We start from the raw sequence: 22,082 nt of genomic DNA on the forward strand, positions 1-22,082 counted from the left end.
GTCACCTTATGTAAGGGCATGACATAAGGACAATATAACAAAAAGTTCTCAGTTATTGTTATATAGTCTTTAAGTGTTTATTTTAATTGTATATTTTGTCATTTTATATTTATTGTTACTTTTATTTCTATTTTATATATCTTGAGAATGTCTTTTGTTTGATATTTTCAAGAAACATTGTTTTTTGATTTAAGCATTCAGTCAACAGATATAGAATCAAGACCTTAAGATCTCCAATTGTAGAATGAAAACATTAGTTGAGAAAACTTTTTCAAATTAACCCTTACTGGAAAATAATTTAAAGTTTTAAAGCATTAAAGTTTTCATTTGATTATTTAATTTGATAGAAAAAATATATATTATACATTGTAGTAATGACAAATGACAATATCATAATCAAAAATATAAATATTTTTAAGATAGATCATATTAAATAACAAAAATATTAACTGAAAATATTGAACAAATAAAACTATGCTTCAAATGATATAAGTTATTAAAGTAAAACTTCCCTTTGTGATTACCTCTCATTTCTGATCAGCAGAAAAATTTCCCAAAATTTTTCCAGTGTTTAAATGATACCTAGATCTCTAATTTGTGCCTATCCCAATATGTGACCATATTTTTTTGGGATTTTCCATACAAATCAGCCTCTGATAAGTAACCATTTACACAAGCAATTACTTCAAATGCAATTTCTTAGCCAATCGGAGCTGATTCATAGAAATGACATTATCACCACTAAGGAGCTGTCCATAAATGACATTCATAATTGGAGAGAGAGGTTTGTTTGACTTGTTTATAACAAGTCAAACAAAGTCAGACAAGAGAGAGGGAATGCATTTGCATTAGCTGCTTTTGAATCTGTTCCCACAAATCTTATAAGATGGGATGAAATAAAGATTGTTAAGAAGGTTCCTGATACATCTAAAGCCAAAGTTGCAGTAGCTCTGCAAATTTATATGCAAGCCACAACTGATGTGTACATTAATAAGGACATTAATACATTCCATCCAGCCTGGAAGTATCTCTTTAAGGGCATTTCAATTTCATTTAAAAATATGTAATACATGGTAAAAAATTATTTTATTCTTAATCAACCAAACAACCATTTGTACATTGTATTATTGTTAGTAATTTTTTTTAACTATTCTGATGTTATTTAATTATTGCTGATATATATTGTAACTGCACTTGCATGTATTCTAAAATTTGTATTTTATATTTGTTTGAACTATAGAACCTGAAGATATATATATATATGGAGGAAAGAATAAGTGGCCGTTTACCAAGGGTATAGCTATAACCACAAGAGAAAGTGAGAAAGGGAGAGAGGGGGGAAGAGAGAGGTGGGAAGAAAAGGAGGAAGAGAAGAGAGCTCATACAGACATGCCTGTGCCGTTGATAGACCAAATAAAATACAGGGTACACTGACCAGGAGACCAGTGGCACAATACTGAATACACATTTAGGAGCGCATGTGCACAAATACTACAATAATACAAGGTCACGAATTAACAATAAACTACCACTAGTATGGCTGCCTGTCTGCCCATAAATGCCATACATTGGGCAGAAAGAAGAACGTGTAGGAAATAAACCGACCGCATAAGATTACAGTACATAGTAATAAATAGTAAAACATTATGTAGATGTAGGCTGTGCAAGAGCTGCCTAAATATTCGCATCTTGCATGTTAGATAATGTCCTTTTTTGCTGATCTTGCCGCACTTTACTGATGGCTTTCATTGAGAATCTGACGAATGCCGTGAAGATACTCCTGTTGTTGAGTAGGGATTTGAACAGACAAAGCCAGGCAATTTGTTCCCTGATGGTAGAAGTGATCAGATCTTTGCAGATCTGATCAAACTGTGGGCAGTCAAAGATGATGTGGATAGGAGAACCTGAAGATAGCCATTTACACAGCTGAAAATGTTCTTTCATATTAAAAGTTTTTAACTGCTTAAACGTTGTCTCTTTTGTAACAGAAAGTTTAATAGCCAGTAATAAACATAGCAATTATTTCTAGTTTTTATATCTAACAAAAGTGTAATTATGGTGATAAACATAAGTACAGTGGTGCCTCGTATAACGTACGCCTCGAATAACGGACGCTGCGAACAACGGACTTTCTGTTTGGCCGTTACGTAACTCGAGCAACGGACTGGCTGTGAACAACAGACTTTCTGTTTGGCCATTACGTGACTCGAGCAACGGACTAGCTGCGAACAACGGACTTTCCGGCATAATTGGCGACTGCTCCATGGGTGCGTTAGTGTTTTCCTAACATACTAAACAAACGTAATCGGAGACGTAGTAGCGGAGACGCAGAGCTCCGCTACTACGGGAGTGCGCTGCTGTTTGTAGGCATTTAGGAACAACGGTGAAAGAAAGATGGCAGCGCTCGCACTATCGATAGTATCGTGATGGAGGAATCTATAATTCTAAAATATGAGCTATTAAAGGCAAAAGAAGAGTCCCAATTGTAAAATTTAACCATAAAATGGATTATTTGTTGAAAGAGCATTCAAAATAGCCACGAAAAAAATTAGAATGCCGGCTACCATTCGAAAAAAATTCGTAAAGACACTTACATCACCGCATGCACTAACTTGCGCTTTCACAATTTTTAAATTTTCATTCATAAAACTACATAATGAACCCGGAAACGAAACTATCTGAGCCACGGAAGACACCATGTTGCTTTTTACCATAAACTACTGCTACAAGCGTCCGTTTTTGCTGTTCGACGGTGCGCACTCCCCACCAGAATTTAGGAATGCGTTTTGCAGGAATTTTTAAACGGATGTCGCTCGCGCAGAGTTACGCGGAGGAATAAAAGAACACACCCCATGTTCATTTTTTTTATGATACAGTACGGTTATTTTATGCTGCGGAACGAATTAGATGTTTTAACGTGTATTTCTATGGGAAAATGCGTTTCGTATAACGGACGTTTCACTTAACGGACGTGCACCTGGAACGGATTAAGTACGTTATATGAGGCACCACTGTATATCAAAAAATGTTTCCCATTCTTGCAATGTTGAGTGAAAACTTTTTTGTAAATCAGCTAATTTACATAAATATAAAGTAGAAAAGAATAAGTAATCACTATATTAAAATAACTTTTCTGACCCCCCCGTAAATGTCAAAACTGTTGAACTAGAGGGCATAGCAAAATGATTTAAATCTTAGAAAGGTGTAGAAAATCTTGAATCAATCAAGTATAAATATATTCTGTTATTTACACTTGCTCACTTGAATGACTCATTTGTGTACAAAATGGTGGCCTTTAGAGGTTTAGAAGAAGAGCATTCATGCATTGTACCAATATAAAAGATACATTGACAGAACTCAAGCACACAGAGAAAATGGTATTAGTATGTGCATACTCAAAGAAACTTGTAAAATACGAGAACAACAATGCACTCCCATCAAGACATAACAATCCAGTTAAATCCAACATTAGTGGTAGACTACAACTGAAATTAACTCAAAATAGAATTTTTACTAAATTTTTTATCTGTTTGTAACTGACATCTTCCATGTACAATACATATAATACAGAACTAAATGAACAAATTAAAATCAAATACAATTTTTTGAACAAATTTCAAATTTAGTTTACAATCATTTTTTGATCATTAAAACACAAATATGATTTTAAGCCAAAATTGTAATATGTTTGAAAAATAATTTTAAACTCAAGTTGTAATTTGTTTGAAAAATTATATTCAATGTTAATGTGTTCATTTAGTTCTGTGTTACATGTATATATGTATTGTACATAAAAATGTCTATAAAAAACAGATGAAACATTAGTAAAAGTAGTATTTTAGATTAATTTCTGCTGGTTTCAGGTGTTTTTCTTCGTTTAAATAAAGATGATATAGATTCATCTAGAGCTCTTGGAATTTATCGTATCCCATTAAGAGAGGGACGATTTGATGATGATTTGGTTTACATAGGAGTTATGACTGTTGCTTAAAAACAAAATTAAGGAACAAGTATGATATCAATAGAAACAAACCACAGCATTATCATTATATGCATTAAACCAGAAATTAAATCTAGACTTGAAGAAACAGCATTAGTAATAAGGAATTTCAGCATGGAGGAGGTGAAAGTTTTGGGAATATTGGAGATACATAAAATAGCAAGTAGGAAGGATTGCATCAACAAACATGATACTGATTTGCTTTTATTGGCATGGAAAGCCAATGAAAGCAAATAGGGTAGAGGCTCCTATTGCCAACTGCTTCCAGTAGTTGACAACGTAAGCTGAAATCAGTGCATAATTAGTCCATCTGAACAGGTTTAGGCAAGCTATCTACACAGGAAACATTATAAAACAATCCCATTTTTAATAATATATAATTATAACAAGATGCCTCACTAACAGGGATGGAAAAATTTATTGCACAACACCCTTGGTAGTAGGCCATGTAAGGTATATTCAGTCTTTAAAAGATAATGATAAAGTTAAAGATAAAGTTCTGTGTTTCAGGTGAGTATTTTCTACAAAATGACTATTATTGAGCTCACTTAATTGTTTTTCTGGGTAGTAAACTATCAAAGCACCTGTTGCAGTTAGTAATTTGCATTAATTCTGATCTATGTAAAAAAATGAGGTTGTCAACTACTAGGTATGCTGACTCTATAAATTTGTATGTTCGATTGCAGTGGTCAAGTACTGGAGTTTGTGACTTTTTTGCAACATATGTCTATGAGTAAAAATGCCCATGTCGGTGGCCACATTTGTGATGCTCTTGATGAAGAAAAACCCAGTTGTTGATCACCATAAATGGTCATGTGACTATGTTGGTTGTGCAGAATAATCAGTAATCAACCACTGATACACACAGGCTTTCCAATGCCTGTTATTCCAGGGCATTTATATTTAAATGTCAAGCCGACCAAAATCAACCACAAAAACTGAAAATAACAAAATTAACAGCTGTATAATTCATAGGTATCAAAGTATAAAAATGCCACAGGTAAAAAGCAAATCCAAAAACACCAAACACATCAGTATACAGAGAAAATATAATTGGTAACACATCTGCATGGTAAGCAGGAGTTGCGGGTTCGAGTCCCGCTCCATGCCGATTCTTTTCTTCCAGTAGTTATAATTTTAATTAAATAATTTACAATTATTAAATTTATCAAGAGATGGTGCCTAATGCCTAACTCTAGTGCCAAATTGTCTTATAAATTATTAATATATTTAATCATTTCTAGCCCAATAATATTCAGCATTAGTTGGAGGATAGCTTTAAATATATCGGGTTTGACAATGATGTTTGTTTATTCAGAGAAAACAGAAACTCTTATTTAGAGAGAAACTCTCTGGTATTCTTTCTGCAATTAGAGGCCAAAAAATGTCTATCAGAACTGCATGAAGTTCTGAAAATTCTGAAACAAACCAGTCTGATCAAAATCTACCTCCAGAAATTCCATATATAACATGGAAACATTTCTCCTGGCTTTCTACATCATTTATATTGGCCACAACAATTAGTACTAAAAAGAAATGTGAATGAAAAGAACATCAACCAATTGCTTTTGCTACCAAGTCACGGAGAGAGTTCATATTGGAAAAAAAAAGCAAAACAGAAGAACACAAGAGGAGGAAAATGGAAACTGAGAAAAAAAGTTGAAAGATATTCCAAGAAATGTAGTGGCTGAGAGGGTAAACACAGAACAGTTCTTGCATCACTAAATAGAATGATGGGATCACCAAGAAGCAGAAGTGTGCAAGTTGTGCCAAGGGTTTAGATAGTGACACAGAAATGAATGAACTAAAAAATGTTGGCTGCAACTATTGCAGCAGATGGTACCATTTGAAATGTTCACCAACAGCAGGACCCCCTTATGATGTTGCTGCAACAATGTAGCTCATATGTGATGTTTGTAAAGTATATAAACAATAATTCACGTAAGTTTTCATGTGTAAGTTTTCCCACTTATCCAACTGAATTTATACAGATAAAAACTGCAGTTGACTTATATGGTCAACGATTGGATCATCAGTGGTCGGACTTTGGAATTTCCTGGTCAAGTATGGATGAACAGCCACATGACAAATTAATTTTTTAACATAATGTAAACAAAGTTTGCATTTGTTTTCTTTCCGTGACAAGTATAGAACAAACTATTTTAATATATAAATTTTACTTTTTGCATTATTATACATCATCATAAAAAAATATCAAAGTCCAAAACAGCTTTAAACAGTCAATTACCGGTGTAATTATCCCATCATCCTAAACAGAAATCTTCACATATAGCTGAATTTTTAAAGAAATAATTAAATTTTTAAATAATTTAATTTGTGTAAAAATTTAGTATGAATATTGAATATCTGATTTAGTAATAAATGCTTTAAAGTAATATTTATTAGTCATTCCAGTAAATATATCATTTACACTATTAAATTTAAAATTGATAAGATATTTGCACAGTCATCTGCTGATGCAACCTATGGCATGTTCCTTCAGTAGATTCCTGCCTAATTTTTTAAAATTAAGCAATAAATTATAAAAGAAAAACACATTTCCATTACTTAACTTGCACAATATTCTGTAAACTTCAATATAAACACACAATTTTCTCCTTCAAATCAAAATAGATAATACTTTATCAATCATTGTTTTTGCTGCATCTATTTATCTTTATTAAATTCTAATTGAAAATATCCCTTGTGTTTACCATATTTATCTCATATAAATAAAATACAAACAAAATGCTATTGTAAGTTCTATCTTCATGTATAAATACCTTAAATGTATCCATATGTGAATTAAATTACTGAACATATATATATGAATAAATAAAATAATTAATATAATCGAAAGTTCCTTTAATTACATCATAACATTTCATACGATTATTATTATTTACTAACACCAATACATACGCAATAGGTAAATAATCAAATTCAATACTTTTTAATATATAATTAATGCTGTAGAATATGAGAAGGACGTAATTCGTACACTAAAACTTCATAAAGTTTTAAAATTATTAATTATCAGTAACACTAAAAGAAACTTTCATATTATTGTAAACATACCGTCCCCCTGTTTTCCGCCATTTTCTTTGACAGATTTAAATTATAGCACCACCTGTGTTTCAATTGATTATTTTTTTTTCTGTGGTGGACAGAAATAAAAAACTGTTTTAAATTTTTATTTTGTTTTAAAATTACTGAATTAAAATAATATATAGAAAATTTATTATTTCTGTTTATCGTAAGGAACAACTTAGTACTGTGGCTTCATTCGTGTTAGAGCCGCCATGTTCAGTCGAGTGTCAGTAGTAGGCAAAAACATTTTTGTAACGACATATGCCGCCAGAATAAGAGGAGTGAGGATGGATATCAACCATATAACCGTGTTATCGATACTTATCGAGAAATCTATTGATAGTTTGATATATCAGTTAAAAAATTTAAATATAATTCTCTTTCTGACAGTTAATTTTGCTCATTGAAAATCTTGATAATGTTATTAAATAAAGGATAATAAAACATAACTAATATAAAACAATAATTTATTTACAATACGAAATTAAAACAGAAGAAAAATATATATTGAAGATATAGTACACATTTGGAATTTGTTTGATTCATTATCATCTATGTATAATGTCTAAAATTTCAATCTTCAGATTCCAGAAACTAAGAAAATGAACGGAATTTTATGTATTTCGCTATTTTTTAAGGTTGGCGATTTTTGGGATGTGTGTCATCTCGTTGAAAGCTGAGCCGAACTGCCTTTTATCTACTACAGAACTTGCATTACACAGGGTCGACGATCAAAAGGTAAAACAGGATGGCGTGTATCGTCAAATTACTCTCAATTGGTTCTCTACCTGAAATAAAATTGGAATTATGAATAATCAATTGATACAACTTCGGTACTATAAATCCTAAAATTGGAACGACACAGAGAAGAGTAGCGTGCCCCTGGGCAAGAACGATATGCAAAATCGTCAAATGTTATCCATATTATTATTTACTCTTGGGTCTTGAGACTTGTTGTGTAGTTGGATAATACTGCTTGTGATTATTAATAATGATACTACTACTACTACTGATTATTAAAACATCTATTATTCACAATAAAGGAATTATAACAAACGAAATTCATTGTTGAGCGTTCTGACCGACTTCAAACAACAAATACAGCTTAAAAAATCTCATCGATCTATAATATTAATTTAAATTTTTCTTCTAATTAATAATAGCTACGTTCGTTTTGTTCAAAAAGTGTACATTTAACGACAGTTTGATGTCAACTCTTCAGTTTTACGTTGAAAAAGCCGAAAAAATGACGTCAAATCATTCTGGACGAAACGAACTAGTCTAATATACTAGCTCTAATGGAAATAATTAGAATTATAATCAAATGGTTTAAAAATATTTTTCAGTTTTAAAATCTGTACAAATGATATCAGTTGATGCAAACTTGGCATAAATCAATATTACTTGATATCATGTAACAGACGCATCGTCAGAAAATTTCCAGCTGGGATCTAGTGGAATAAGAAACACGTTATGTTATTACAAAATAATGCTTCATGTCTTCAAGAAAACTTTCAATTACCTACAATATATCTAATTGCATTTGCCTTGTATGCAATGTCGCAAATATATTTACAACTTCATCAATGCCGACGTGAAAATCATAATGACAAAATCTAACACCTTATCTTTGCCGAGAAAGTTTAATTTAAAACAAACGTTTTCGACCTATTCTATAGGCCATCCTCAGGCTAAATCGAGAAATGGAACAGTTCCGTTCCAAAAGATCGAATACAAATATTTAAATTTCAAAAATTAACAACGGATTAAAAGATGATACATAATAAACTAATCTATAATATATAATCGAGACGAGTTGATAATAATAATAATAATAATAATAATCAGCGCAGAGCCCAAACGGTTAGGAGTTGAAAGTTGAAATTTGGTACACAGTTAGGGTACGTCACGAAAACGCACACTAAGAAGGGATTTTTCGAAATTCTTCTCCACGGGGGAGAGGACAGGATTAAAGCTTCTATATACATTATCGAGACGTGCCTAAACGGTTAGGAGTTGAAAGTTGAAATTTGGTACGCAGTTAGGGTATGTTAAGAGAACGCACACTAAGAAGGGATTTTTCGAAATTCCTCCCCACGGGGAGAGGGACAGGATTAAGTCTTAACACTTCCATCAACAATGGAAGTGTTAAGTATCAATAGAAGTGTTAAGTAACAATGGAGAACAAGAGAAAGCGAGATTGTGCAAGATTCACGGGCGCTGGAGGAAAAAAAAAAAAAAGAGTAATATGTTAGAACATATTTGATTTTCAAATTTAAACAGATTGATTCGGTTTTTTTCGACTTTTCTTCTTTAGAACATTCGATGAAAATCGAACGATATAATCAGAACACGTCGTGAAAATCGAACAATATTACAATATTCGATTTTCAAATTCGACCTTTCATTAGAAATACTTAGTTTGTTGACGAAATTACTCTTTTTCTTCTGTGACTATAACGTAATAATCTTAATTTTTGCTATCATTACTTTTGCCCGAGCAACGCCGGGCCTATCTGCTAGTATTGTATAAAATTAAAAAGCAAAATTAACAACGGATTAAAAGATGATACATAATAAACTAATATGGTATAAAATTAAAAACAAAATAAAAATTAAAAATAAACTCAGAAAAAACTTCTAAATACCAGCATCAACTAAAACTAATGCAGAACCATAAGATAAACATGTAAATTAAGAGTTCCTTGCAGAGTTTTTAACCATACACTTCCAGGCCGATGGAAGGCCCTCAGCGTCCCTCGCATTTATACACGCCCCTTCTAGTTTGCTCTTGTAAGCATATAGACAAAAAAGGGGGATTCCAATGGAAAGTCCGATCTCAGGAATTCTTTGTGAGTTGGTTGTGAGGAAACTGGAGAAAAGAGTTTTGTTTGACTTCCATAAGGATATAGTATATTTTAAAAGATATGTAGACGACATCTTTATATTATGGAAGAATAACCGTAAGATTAATGAGTTCATTGAAAGCATCAATCGTAATAACGACGGCCTAAAACTGAAATTAGAACAAAAAAGTTCCGTAACAATTCATTTTTTAGACATCAACATCCAGTTCAAAAACGGGCATTTATCTACTAGTGTTTACGTTAAACCAACGCACAGTCCGCTTTATATCCCCTCGCAATCAAATGATCCATATCATTATAAGATGGCGGCATTCCGGGCTCTAATCCGAAGGGCCTTTCTATATCGTGACAACGTTATGGACAGAGCAAAGGAAATTAACAGAATTCTACAGGTAGCCGAAACCTTAGGATACAGGAAAAGCGCAATAACAGGAATGGTTAAAAGGTACGAGAAGAACGTAGCAAGAGGCTCTAAACAAGGTCCCGCTAAGATCACTAAATTCACTTATAACAGATATGCCAAAAGCATTATGAAAGAAATTGCGAACCGCAATGAGACATCAATAATTCTGAAAAGAGCCCCGAACCTTTATAAGATTTTAAGGAATGACAAGGATAGCATTAAGAAGGAAGAAAAAGCAGGTGTGTATAGGATACCATACGAGAACGCACAGCTAGGAATTAAGAAAGATTATATCGGCGTTACGACAAGGAGTTTGAGAGTAAGACTCAAGGAGCACAAGTATAACATCAGAAAAAGCTCCAACGCCACGGTCACTATCCCAAATGGCTCAGACCGAAAGCTCGATAGTTAAATGGGATGAAGCGGACATTATAAAACCCGTGAGCTCCCCAACGTTGGCAAGGACCGCTGAGAAGATAGAGATTTACAAGAGCAAACTAGAAGGGGCGTGTATAAATGCGAGGGACGCTGAGGGCCTTCCATCGGCCTAGAAGTATATGGTTAAAAACTCTGCAAGGAACTTCTTAATTTACATGTTTATCTTATGGTTCTGCATTAGTTTTAGTTGATGCTGGTATTTAGAAGTTTTTTCTGAGTTTATTTTTAATTTTTATTTTGTTTTTTAATTTTATACCATATTAGTTTATTATGTATCATCTTTTAATCCGTTGTTAATTTTTGAAATTTAAATATTTGTATTCGATCTTCTGGAACGGAACTGTTCCATTTCTCGATTTAGCCTGAGGATGGCCTATAGAATAGGTCGAAAACGTTTGTTTTAAATTAAACTTTCTCGGCAAAGATAAGGTGTTAGATTTTGTTTATTTAATTTTTTGCTGAGCACGTTCTATTTAAATCATAATGACAATAAATTAGGACCAGTTCTGTAAGGCGACGTTCAGTCAGGCCGCGTTTCTTTATGCAGCGAGAATGTAGCGAAAATGACGTCACATGCAACTATCGCTACACATTGCTGCATCATAGTTTAGAAACGCTTTCCGCTCGAGCGAAACATGAACGCCGTAATCTATCCTTTAATTCCAGTTACAGCCAAAGTAGTGCTTTAGTTAAAGAACTACAATATTTAAATAAAGAGATATAAAGAATTGAGCATTTCTCTTTCCGAAAATGTGAACGAAGTAAAGAAATAGATGTATAATTATTTAAAATTTAATAAGAAAATACTATATTTAAAATATAGTATTTTCTTATTCTTTAGATAACTTTCAGAGTCATTTTATAAAATATAATTCTTCTTTATCTTTACATAATATTTTTATCAACAATCACTTCGACTTTTTTATTTTTACAGCATAAAATCGTATTATACACACAAGCGTCCATTTTGCTTTGCACGTGTAGCGGACGTAAAAGCTACTTTATCGTTGCTGCAGCGATCTCTTGCAGCAAACATTTAGAAACGGTTCGCTACAGAGCCGTAACTAGGATATGGCCAACGTGGCCCCCGCCATAGGCGCCGATTTAATAAAGGCACCAACGAGAAGGTTTCGGAATAATATGTATTCGAAATTAATAACACAAAAACACTTCTACATTTATATTTATATTGTATTTATGATCTGTAATTTCTACGTACATATATTTAAAAAATAAACCACCATTTTTATTTTTATTTAATAACAAAATTAAAAAGGGGCTATTTTGGTTAATGTTACCTAAGGTAGCAAAGATGGCGGCTCGTCTCCGATCCAGCAATTAGAAGACAGGGAACAGTAGGGACGCACGTTCTAACCTAACCTAACCTATTCTAATAAATTACCATAATTATTAGCAACCAAATTATTAGAATATGTTAGGTTTAGGTTAGGTTAGAACGTGCGTCCCGTTGTTTCCTTGCTGGAATCAAAGACGAGCCGCCATCTTGGCTATCTAAGGTAACATTAACCGCCATTTTTACTCTTAGCCATAGGCGTCCAGAATTCTAGTTACAGCACTGGTTCGATACATTGCAGCGCTGCATTTAGAAACGGGTTTCAGAGTGTTCGCTGTAAAGCGCTTTTCGAGCGCTGCATAAAGAAACGCTGCTTCATTGTAGCTCTCATATAGTTGCTTAGTCTTCTCAACATGCTGGCTGACCTTTCGCATTCACATGATGTGAGTTTGCGGCGAAAATTTTTAGCAACAGAAAAGATGATCGAAAACATATCTGGATCACATTTTTTCACCGATTCTGCCAATCTGCACGGCAGTTCCTTCTCTGTGATTTTGCTAATCCAGTTCTTTCATCGAAATATTTCATCTTGGAGAAGCTCAAGGCTAGGCAGGTCATCATAATACATGTCACCGAGTCTTCTCAGGGATGCAGCCGCATATTTTAAAAAATTCATTAAAAATTTAATTTTAATCAAATACACTTGAAAATATCATATTAATATATTATTACAGAGCTCTCAACCGTCCGTGTTTTGCGCCGACAATCCGCTTATAAATAGTTCTGTCCGCGTGTCCACTGTGTTTGGTATTTGTCCTCATTTTTTTTTTTTTTTTTTTTTTTTTTTTTTGCCGATGATTCCAATTTTCGTTTTCTTACAATTATTGCTATTTGGATAATTTGCTTTTCATGTACAAAAATCTACCAATTCTTTTTATTATTATTATTATTATTATTGATTATCAATATAGTTTGTATGGAGTTTGTATATGCTTTTTCTTGGGATGTCAAAAAACCCAAAAGTAGAAAAATATATAACACTTTTGAAGATATTTAAGCAGAGGAGCAATGTCTATTAAAAAATGTATACGCAACCATATAAGAATTGGTAATCCACTTGGGGTCTCAATTCCATATTTAGGGAAATCACTGGTCTATACTACACTGAGTTAGTACAACGAACAATAAAATTAAATAATATATTTTATAAATTATATAATACTGTAAAAAAATTTAAATATGTATGTATATATTGGAACCCTTTGGTTTATACCTGGGCCGTAAAGGTCACTATTCATCGCTTCATTAATCAGCATTTTATATAATAAAAACAAAATTCAATCTTGAAAATATCACATTTTTATCGTTAAACAAGTATAAACATCAATCGGAGCCTAGCTTTGTGATGTATTGTAACCCTATACGGCGGAAAAGATGAGTGTACAGACCCATTAGATCCTGATGACACCCATATGTAATAACTAGTAACAAATCGTTATACAGTGTATATATATATATATATATATGTTTGAAACAATTTTAATAATCCTTATAAATAGTAATTGAAAAACTGATATCAAATGATATAATTTCATATGATTTGGTCATTTGAAACTAACGAAAAACCACTTCAGAAATGATATAAATTGATATCATTGATGATGATGAAATGAGATGTTTATTAGGGTAAAGCTGATATTTTATTCCCACTAAAACTCTGTAAGGACTTTGTTTTCCATTTAAAAAGAAAGGTTAAACATATAATACATTCATTTAACTTTCACAGGTAAATGAGCATCCGCAACTTTTAATTAACCCAATTTATTATTGCGGGCGAAAGCCAAACAATTCGTCACTCTTTAAATCAACAATTAAAAATAATTTTTTAACATTTTTGATAAGTATATATTAAATTTAATTAATTATCGACGTATGTTCGTCAACTTGTGAGCATCATCAACCCCCATTACAGCGAATTCAAATTAACGAGATCGTGTTAATGGGGATTATCCGCATATTAATTAATTCATGTCTCATTATTACATTGCTTATCTTTCAATGGTTTTTCAAATTTAATATTTTAATGAAAATAAAATATTAAATAAAAAAAACTCGTTGAAAGATTGATATTGTACTCAGGTCATATTCAGGTTTTTATGTGGAGAAAAAACGAAGTTTTAAATGTCTTGAGAGTAAACATTTAATTTATAATTTCACTCCATATAAGAACTGTTTATTTTTTATTATTATTACCTTACTACTTCGAATTTAAGTGGCACTTTTTATTCCAATTTTTAATTAAGACGTAAAATTAGAGTGTGGCTTAAATTCAAAGCGAATATTTTAACTTATTTCTGTCGATTTCTCACTCCCTCAACAATCGGGTCTTTTTCTTTACGCTCTACGATGGGCACAGTTTTACGATCGTCGATAGTAGTTTGTTCGGTGATTCCCCGTTCGCACATTTCTCATTTAATAATAACGGATGAAATTTGATCCAATAATCTAGTGTCTTATATCAGGAGTCATGGTAGTGACTAGTGACTCCCCGGCAAGTAAACTACATATACAGGAATCAGAGTTGCCGATTTTCGGGAGTCGATTTCTCCGTCCCTCAAACACATAGTAATTTTGTCGTTCGAAGGAAAATTGTTCTCTTAGTCAGTGTGCAAAATTTCAAGATTTTGTATAAAGCGCTTGCCGAAATATAAGCAATCGAAAAGTGCAAAATTCTGCAAAAAAGTGGTATTTTCTTCATCCGGCACTGCAGACGATCGTAGAGAGAAACCACTGGGTCCAGAAAGCTTAAATTTTAAACTTAAGCCTTTCTCGTTATCAGCGAAACTTCCGGGTCTATAGATCAAAGTTCAAAATTCACGGGGGTTTTCCATGGAGTTAATTCAGTTTTACGGCTTCATTTTATGCATATAGAATGCATTTTATTCAAAATGTTACAAAAACTCAAATTTATGCCAATTAAAACTTTTTATAACGATTTTACTAAATGGTGTTCAGTAACGTAATGATAATTTAAAGTATATTTTGTAACAAAACGATGGTACCATCTACTTTTATATCAATATTGTTTATAACTATAAATAAACAACTATTTTGCTAGCCCGATAATTCGGCACTGGTTGATCATTATTGTTTATAACGGCAATTTTGCTAAATTGTGTCATAATAGGCCTGCAGTATCATATAAATAGACTATGTATGTTCATGCTGCCCTTATTTCTAACGGTTTGTAGATATCTATCCTTTCCAAATGTTTCAGCCCAGGCAGTTCTATCACACGGTGTGGTAGTCACATACCACAAGGCCCTCTGTTCCATCTATAAAGAGATAGAATTCTGTGCTTACTATATCGGGCAAGGACTGAGGAAATTGTATGGTTTTAGAAGAACCCTACAATTTCCTCACTCCTTAGAAATGAAAAGGACGCCATCGAGAGAAAATAGTGTCTCGGCCGAAACAACTTAAAAGGTTAGAAATTTACAAAGCGTTCGATTTCCCACTCCCCCAACTATCGGGTTTTTGGTTTACGCTCTACGATGGGCATAGTTTTATGATCGTCGATAGTAGTTTGTTTGGTGATTCCCTGTTCGCACATTTCTGATTTAATTCAGTTACTGTTTGATAGCATCTGTGTAGAATCGAATTTGAAATGTTTTTATTACTCATACTCACTAATAATGGAAAAACGGTTGACATAGAGTGCTGAATTCAAAAGAAGTTATATTGTGTTGTTGTTGAACCATGAAGGAAAAGTTATTTCAGTGTAAAAAAAAAAAACAGAAAATCATTCTCGATACCCAAAAAAAAGAAGATACTCTGTAATTGACGCAAATCATATATATAAAATTATTATTATTATTATGGGTTAAGTGAGATATACTCGGTTAACACCGGTGGCTGTGTACTATGCCAGACCAAAGTCAAGGCATAGTGACCAAAACAAAAATTAAAGAAGTGTATCAGTGTGTGTGTCTGTATTCAGGAATTTTTCTCACAATATGACATTCAATTCAATTCATCTTTATTTGTAATAGGCCTTGGCCTGTTACAAGGGGAGTTATGATCAACATTAATTAAATAAACAGTTACATAGTTACAAATTTTTTAACAAAATTATACAAGTTATAAATAGATTTTAACTTAGTCACATGAAAAAACGTATACATTTCTTTTTCCGAGGAGCACTCATTTAAATTATTTAAATCGAAACTTTGTCTTAGCACTATTGCTTTTTCGCATCCACAGACCAGATGAAATTTAGAGAAGTTTTCTAAACACCTCGGACATTCAATTTTAGAATAGATATAAATCTTGTTTTCAATCATTATTACATCATTATTAAGGCGAAGCTGGACGAAGAACCTCTTAACACCAAAGGGGAGATTAAACAACATGTAATTATTAATATTAGGGTAGTCCAGTATTATATTATATGAAATCGGCATCTTTCGTGTCCGGATATCCTCCACATCAAGTGTCAATGAATTCTCCATTACATTTCTAGTAAGCTGTCTACATAAATCTCCACTAATCTCCGGAAGGTGTATAAACGGGCCCATCGAAAATCCAAAATTATTAATTACTCTAGTCAGGTGACTTACCCAGTTCTTTCTCGATTCTGTTCGTAATGATTTCCTATATAATTGGTTCAAAAGACTAAACAACAGCTGCCCACTATCTCTCACCTTCATTAAAAATTTTACACATCTCTTAACCAACATTGACGTCATTCTGAATCTATTCAACTCTAATCTTAGTATGCTTCCAGGGATTTTATAGTCCAGTAAAAACACTCTCCGTATGAACTTATTTTGAATCGCTTCTAACTTCTGATATTTTGGCAAACACCAAATTGGGGCTGCATAGCTTGTTGCATTTACAATTATTGAATTAAACAGTTTAAATTGCGTTTGGGTGTTTTTTAATTTAATTTTTGAAAATAACATCCTATACTTCCTATTAACTTATTTGCCTTGACCAGTGACATCTTGACTTGTTTTTCAAAGGACAACATAGGGGTTAAGATTACCCCTAAAAACTTTATTTCATTGACTATTTTTAATTCCTCTTTATTAATATAAAATGACATGTTCCTCTTTGAAAGCTTAGAACCATTTCTAAACACCATGATAGCCGATTTCTTCGGATTAATATTCAATTTTACTTTATTAAAATATAACATTGTTTGCTGAATTTTCCTCCGTAGAGCAGCAGCAGTGGGGGCGATTATCACAATATCATCTGCATAGACAATGGAGTGAACTATATTTTCTTCAATCAAGAATCCATCCTCTTCCCTTTCAAAACTGTTATTTAAATCAAAAGTATAAAAATTAAAGAGGTGGGGGGACCATGGGTCACCCTGTAACAGCCCACGATCTATCCTAAACGGCGCCCACTGCGTGTCATCTTGTCTAATAGTCGCTTCATAGCTTCCAAATAACAATCCTATCATTTCTACCATTAAAGTCTCCGCTTGATAGTATCGCATTTTATTTTGAAGGTTTTTAATATTTACTGCATCATATGCCTTCTCTATATCTAGGAATAAGGCGAAAACTTTCTGTCTCTTCTTATACAGCTGAATTTGTACAATGGATTGTACAATTTGTACAATGAATTTGTACCATTAACACAAATAGATCTAACTGAGTCCCACCTTTTTTGATAAAGGCAAACTGCGTGGGATTCCTAAGATTTTCTCTATCAATCCATGCAATAAACCTGGAAAACAGCACTGATGTAAACAGCTTACGAAACGTCGGTAATAATGCAATGGGACGGTAATTGCCAGGTATTAACCTTTCCCCTTTCTTGTATAACATGAAGAATATTCTATCTTGAGGAAACCGTGTTTTGTATTTTCGTTTCTTTTCTTTTCTTTCGAAGACACAATGTAGTGACGTAAACTTAAACACTGGGCGAATTTTTCATCCTTTTTATTCGGTTGGAACGCTTTTTTATTACATAACGCGTTTCGGGCCGATGCCCCTCTTCAGCCAACTAAACATTAAAAAGTGAGAGATGACTATATACAAATATTTAAAATAAATATCGTGACAGTATACATAATTAGTTTTTTAGAGGTTGTTACCTTCTAAATCCTGGTAAGAGCTTGTATACCGTTAAAAGCTGGTCCGTACCTCATTCGGTAGTTTAGACGGATGTAATAGTCCAAGGGTACGAATCTTGATAAAAATTCCATAAAAAAGGAAGGTTTAGTATCAGTCTGTAGAAGTATACGGGGTTATTCTTTCACAAATCATATTCGTGAAACCATACCTGAGATTCGTCTTCCGGTGTGTTGTCTAACACTGAGCTCGTACTCCTCCACCTCAACTGCGGAGCACGATCTATTTTTAATTTGCATATGTCTGGTCGAGCATTAGCAGGGGAATGTTTCTTTTTTTTTAATAGGTTTCTTTTCCGATAAAATTATTCGGGGGGTTTAGCGGTGATTTTTTTAGAACATAGCACGTGGCCATTGCTATTTTTTCCCGCTTTTAGTATTTTTAATATTTGTCGCTATGCAAATGACGTAACAGATCGTAAAACAGTTTTTTATTTTATAGTATATTTTATAGTAATTTAATCCAGTTTTCATTGATTTTTATGCTTAGATTAGTATTTATGCAGGTCTTATTTTTATTTTTAATGATTTCTACACTTTCTTTGAATTTTCTGTTGTATGTCTTCTTTTCTCTATGTAAAATGCTTGTTTTAGTATCATCGATTTTACAGCTAGAAACTAGCTGAAATAATAATGATCGACGTTGACAAAGAAATTAATAATATAACAGGTATAAAATATTATAAAAGATACGTAGATGATGTCCTAATTATATATAATGATGCAGAAGTAAAGCCTAACATGATAAAACATATAATAAACAATATAGATAAGGATATCCAATTTAAAATAGAGGAAGAAAACGTGGCCGATAATAGTATACGATACTTAGACGTCATGATAACAAGAAACGAAAACGAATTAGATTTTGAACCTTTTAAAAAACCATGTTCAATCAACACCACAATAAAATATACTTCAAATATACCATTGTATATAAAACAAAACATCTTTAACATGGAATACCGAAAAATACAGAATAGAACTAGTAAAGAAACTAATAAACCCAAACACATCATCGAATTGAAGAAAAAGTTTGCCCTAGACGGGTACCCAACCAGACTGATTCATAAATGGGAAAATAAAATTACTAATAACCAAACAAAAATAAAAGATAAAAAAAACCGAATCGAAACCAAAATATACCAGCTTCCCATACATTAGGAACCTTTATGAAGAAATCGACATAGATATGAGGAAAAATAATATAAAACTTGCCCCAAAATACGTAAACCTGTTATCTAGACTTAAAGCGAAACAAAGAAAAAAGAAACAGACGATAAAAAAAGAAGATATGAAAAACATAGTTTACAAGATACCATGCACTTGCAAAAATACCAACTTCTATATAGGAGAAACAAAACGAAAACTCAAAATAAGAGTGAAAGAACATATAGCCGATTTAAAGTACAACAGACTAAACTCAGTATTCCATGACCATTGTGTGTTAAATAACTGTAAAATCGATGATACTAAAACAAGCATTTTACATAGAGAAAAGAAGACATACAACAGAAAATTCAAAGAAAGTGTAGAAATCATTAAAAATAAAAATAAGACCTGCATAAATACTAATCTAAGCATAAAAATCAATGAAAACTGGATTAAATTACTATAAAATATACTATAAAATAAAAAACTGTTTTACGATCTGTTACGTCATTTGCATAGCGACAAATATTAAAAATACTAAAAGCGGGAAAAAATAGCAATGGCCACGTGCTATGTTCTAAAAAAATCACCGCTAAACCCCCCGAATAATTTTATCGGAAAAGAAACCTATTAAAAAAAAGGAACATTCCCCTGCTAATGCTCGACCAGACATATGCAAATTAAAAATAGATCGTGCTCCGCAGTTGAGGTGGAGGAGTACGAGCTCAGTGTTAGACAACACACCGGAAGACGAATCTCAGGTATGGTTTCACGAATATGATTTGTGAAAGAATAACCCCGTATACTTCTACAGACTGATACTAAACCTTCCTTTTTTATGGAATTTTTATCAAGATTCGTACCCTTGGACTATTACATCCGTCTAAACTACCGAATGAGGTACGGACCAGCTTTTAACGGTATACAAGCTCTTACCAGGATTTAGAAGGTAACAACCTCTAAAAAACTAATTATGTATACTGTCACGATATTTATTTTAAATATTTGTATATAGTCATCTCTCACTTTTTAATGTTTAGTTGGCTGAAGAGGGGCATCGGCCCGAAACGCGTTATGTAATAAAAAAGCGTTCCAACCGAATAAAAAGGATGAAAAATTCGCCCAGTGTTTAAGTTTACGTCACTACATTGTGTCTTCGAAAGAAAAGAAAAGAAACGAAAATACAAAACACGGTTTCCTCAAGATAGAACTAAAATATTATTATTGAAACGGCGAATATCATCACCTAAGAGAAGAACATGGCCCAATACCAAGACAACAAATACCAACAAAGGATAAAAGGTGAGATAGATAAGATATTGACAGACCTACGTTACCTCAAAACCTACCTTAAAGAGAATACACCTTTAAGAACACTCTCTCTTCCACGGTCCATCACAGAAAATATCCCAACAAGAGACAAAAAATACATCAACCTCAAAATACTAAGATCAGCGATAAAATTTAAACACATTAAAATTAGAAGACTAAAACGAGATTTACAAAAATACAATAAAAAGGAAAGAAGAGCAGATCCAAAAAATAAAGAAGAAACCACTAACAACTTACCAAGAGATAATATAAATAGATATCAGACAAATAAACAAAAAAAAGCTAGCTAAACGATTTGGCCACCCAACTATGGAAGAAATAATAGAATGGAAAACATCCTTGGTATTAAATAAAACACAAATCACGATCCCCGAACATATTCTAGAAACAATAAGAAAAGGACTAGACTTTAACGGCCCTAACACTTGGGAAGTATTGGATATAATACCTAATTTGGATCGTATGTGCAATGAACTCGAAGATACAGAATCAAGAATTCTGAAAACGACCTTAAGTAATAAAATTAAAAAAATATACTGTAAAAAAACATAATAAAACAACTATAACAGATAAAAATTACTATAAATACAAAGACGAGATAGAAACATTGCAAAAATTCTTAAGTGATAATCAGCTAGACCTCATTAGAGCCGATAAAAGTAAACAAATTATTATAGTAACCCAAAAATGGGTTAAGTCAAAACAGCTAGAAATAGTGGAAGGCAAAAAGTTCCGAAAACTACCAATCAATCCGAAAGAAACCCTATATGAAGAACTAAAAAAGAGAGTTATAAAACTGCAAAAACTTAACAAAATTACAAGAGCAGAACGAGAGTTCATCCTTAATCAAGATAATGATAGAACACCTAAACTGAATGTGAAACTTAAAACCCACAAAATGGGAGAAAAAGTAAGACCCATAGTCGATTTTAAATTCGCTACCTTATATAATCTGGAAAAATTCCTTAAACAAAAACTTAAGAAATATCAAAATTCGAAGCACTCTATCAAAAATACAGAGGAACTTTTGGACAGTCTAAAAAACGTTAAAATAGAAAAAAACATCAAAAATGGCTAGTCTGGATGTGATTGATATGTACCCGTCGATAAAATGGGAATTAATCGAAGATAAACTTAAAAAATTAGAAGTAGAATCACATATCATAGAATTAATAGAATTTGCATATATGAGTAATTATTTCGAGATAGATGAAGAATACTACACACAGAATAATGGTATTAGTATGGGGTCCGTCATAGGCCCGAAACTAGCTGAAATAATAATGATCGACGTTGACAAAGAAATTAATAATATAACAGGTATAAAATATTATAAAAGATACGTAGATGATGTCCTA

General features: G+C 32.5%; 2 protein-coding genes and 1 non-coding gene across 3 annotated transcripts in view; 1 reads left to right on the plus strand and 2 right to left on the minus strand.

The window, feature by feature from the left end:
- LOC136984305 (TBC1 domain family member 15-like) overlaps positions 1-7,112 on the minus strand; it is a 38,276-nt gene extending 31,164 nt beyond the window's left edge. Inside the window, 1 exon segment of the mRNA XM_067281237.1 lies at positions 7,079-7,112. Coding sequence (XP_067137338.1) covers positions 7,079-7,099 — 21 coding nt within the window. The 5' untranslated portion in view covers positions 7,100-7,112.
- RpL10Ab (ribosomal protein L10Ab) overlaps positions 1-22,082 on the minus strand; it is a 513,017-nt gene that overhangs the window by 441,677 nt on the left and 49,258 nt on the right. The gene's annotated exons all lie outside the window — the stretch shown is intronic.
- Positions 7,913-8,017, plus strand: LOC136984318 (U6 spliceosomal RNA). The gene has a single exon (XR_010882172.1). It is a non-coding gene; the product is annotated as a U6 spliceosomal RNA (small nuclear RNA).

The sequence above is a fragment of the Centruroides vittatus genome, unplaced genomic scaffold, assembly GCF_030686945.1.
Source record: "Centruroides vittatus isolate TY-2023 unplaced genomic scaffold, ASM3068694v2 contig_912, whole genome shotgun sequence".
Classification (NCBI taxonomy): Eukaryota; Metazoa; Arthropoda; class Arachnida; order Scorpiones; family Buthidae; genus Centruroides; species Centruroides vittatus.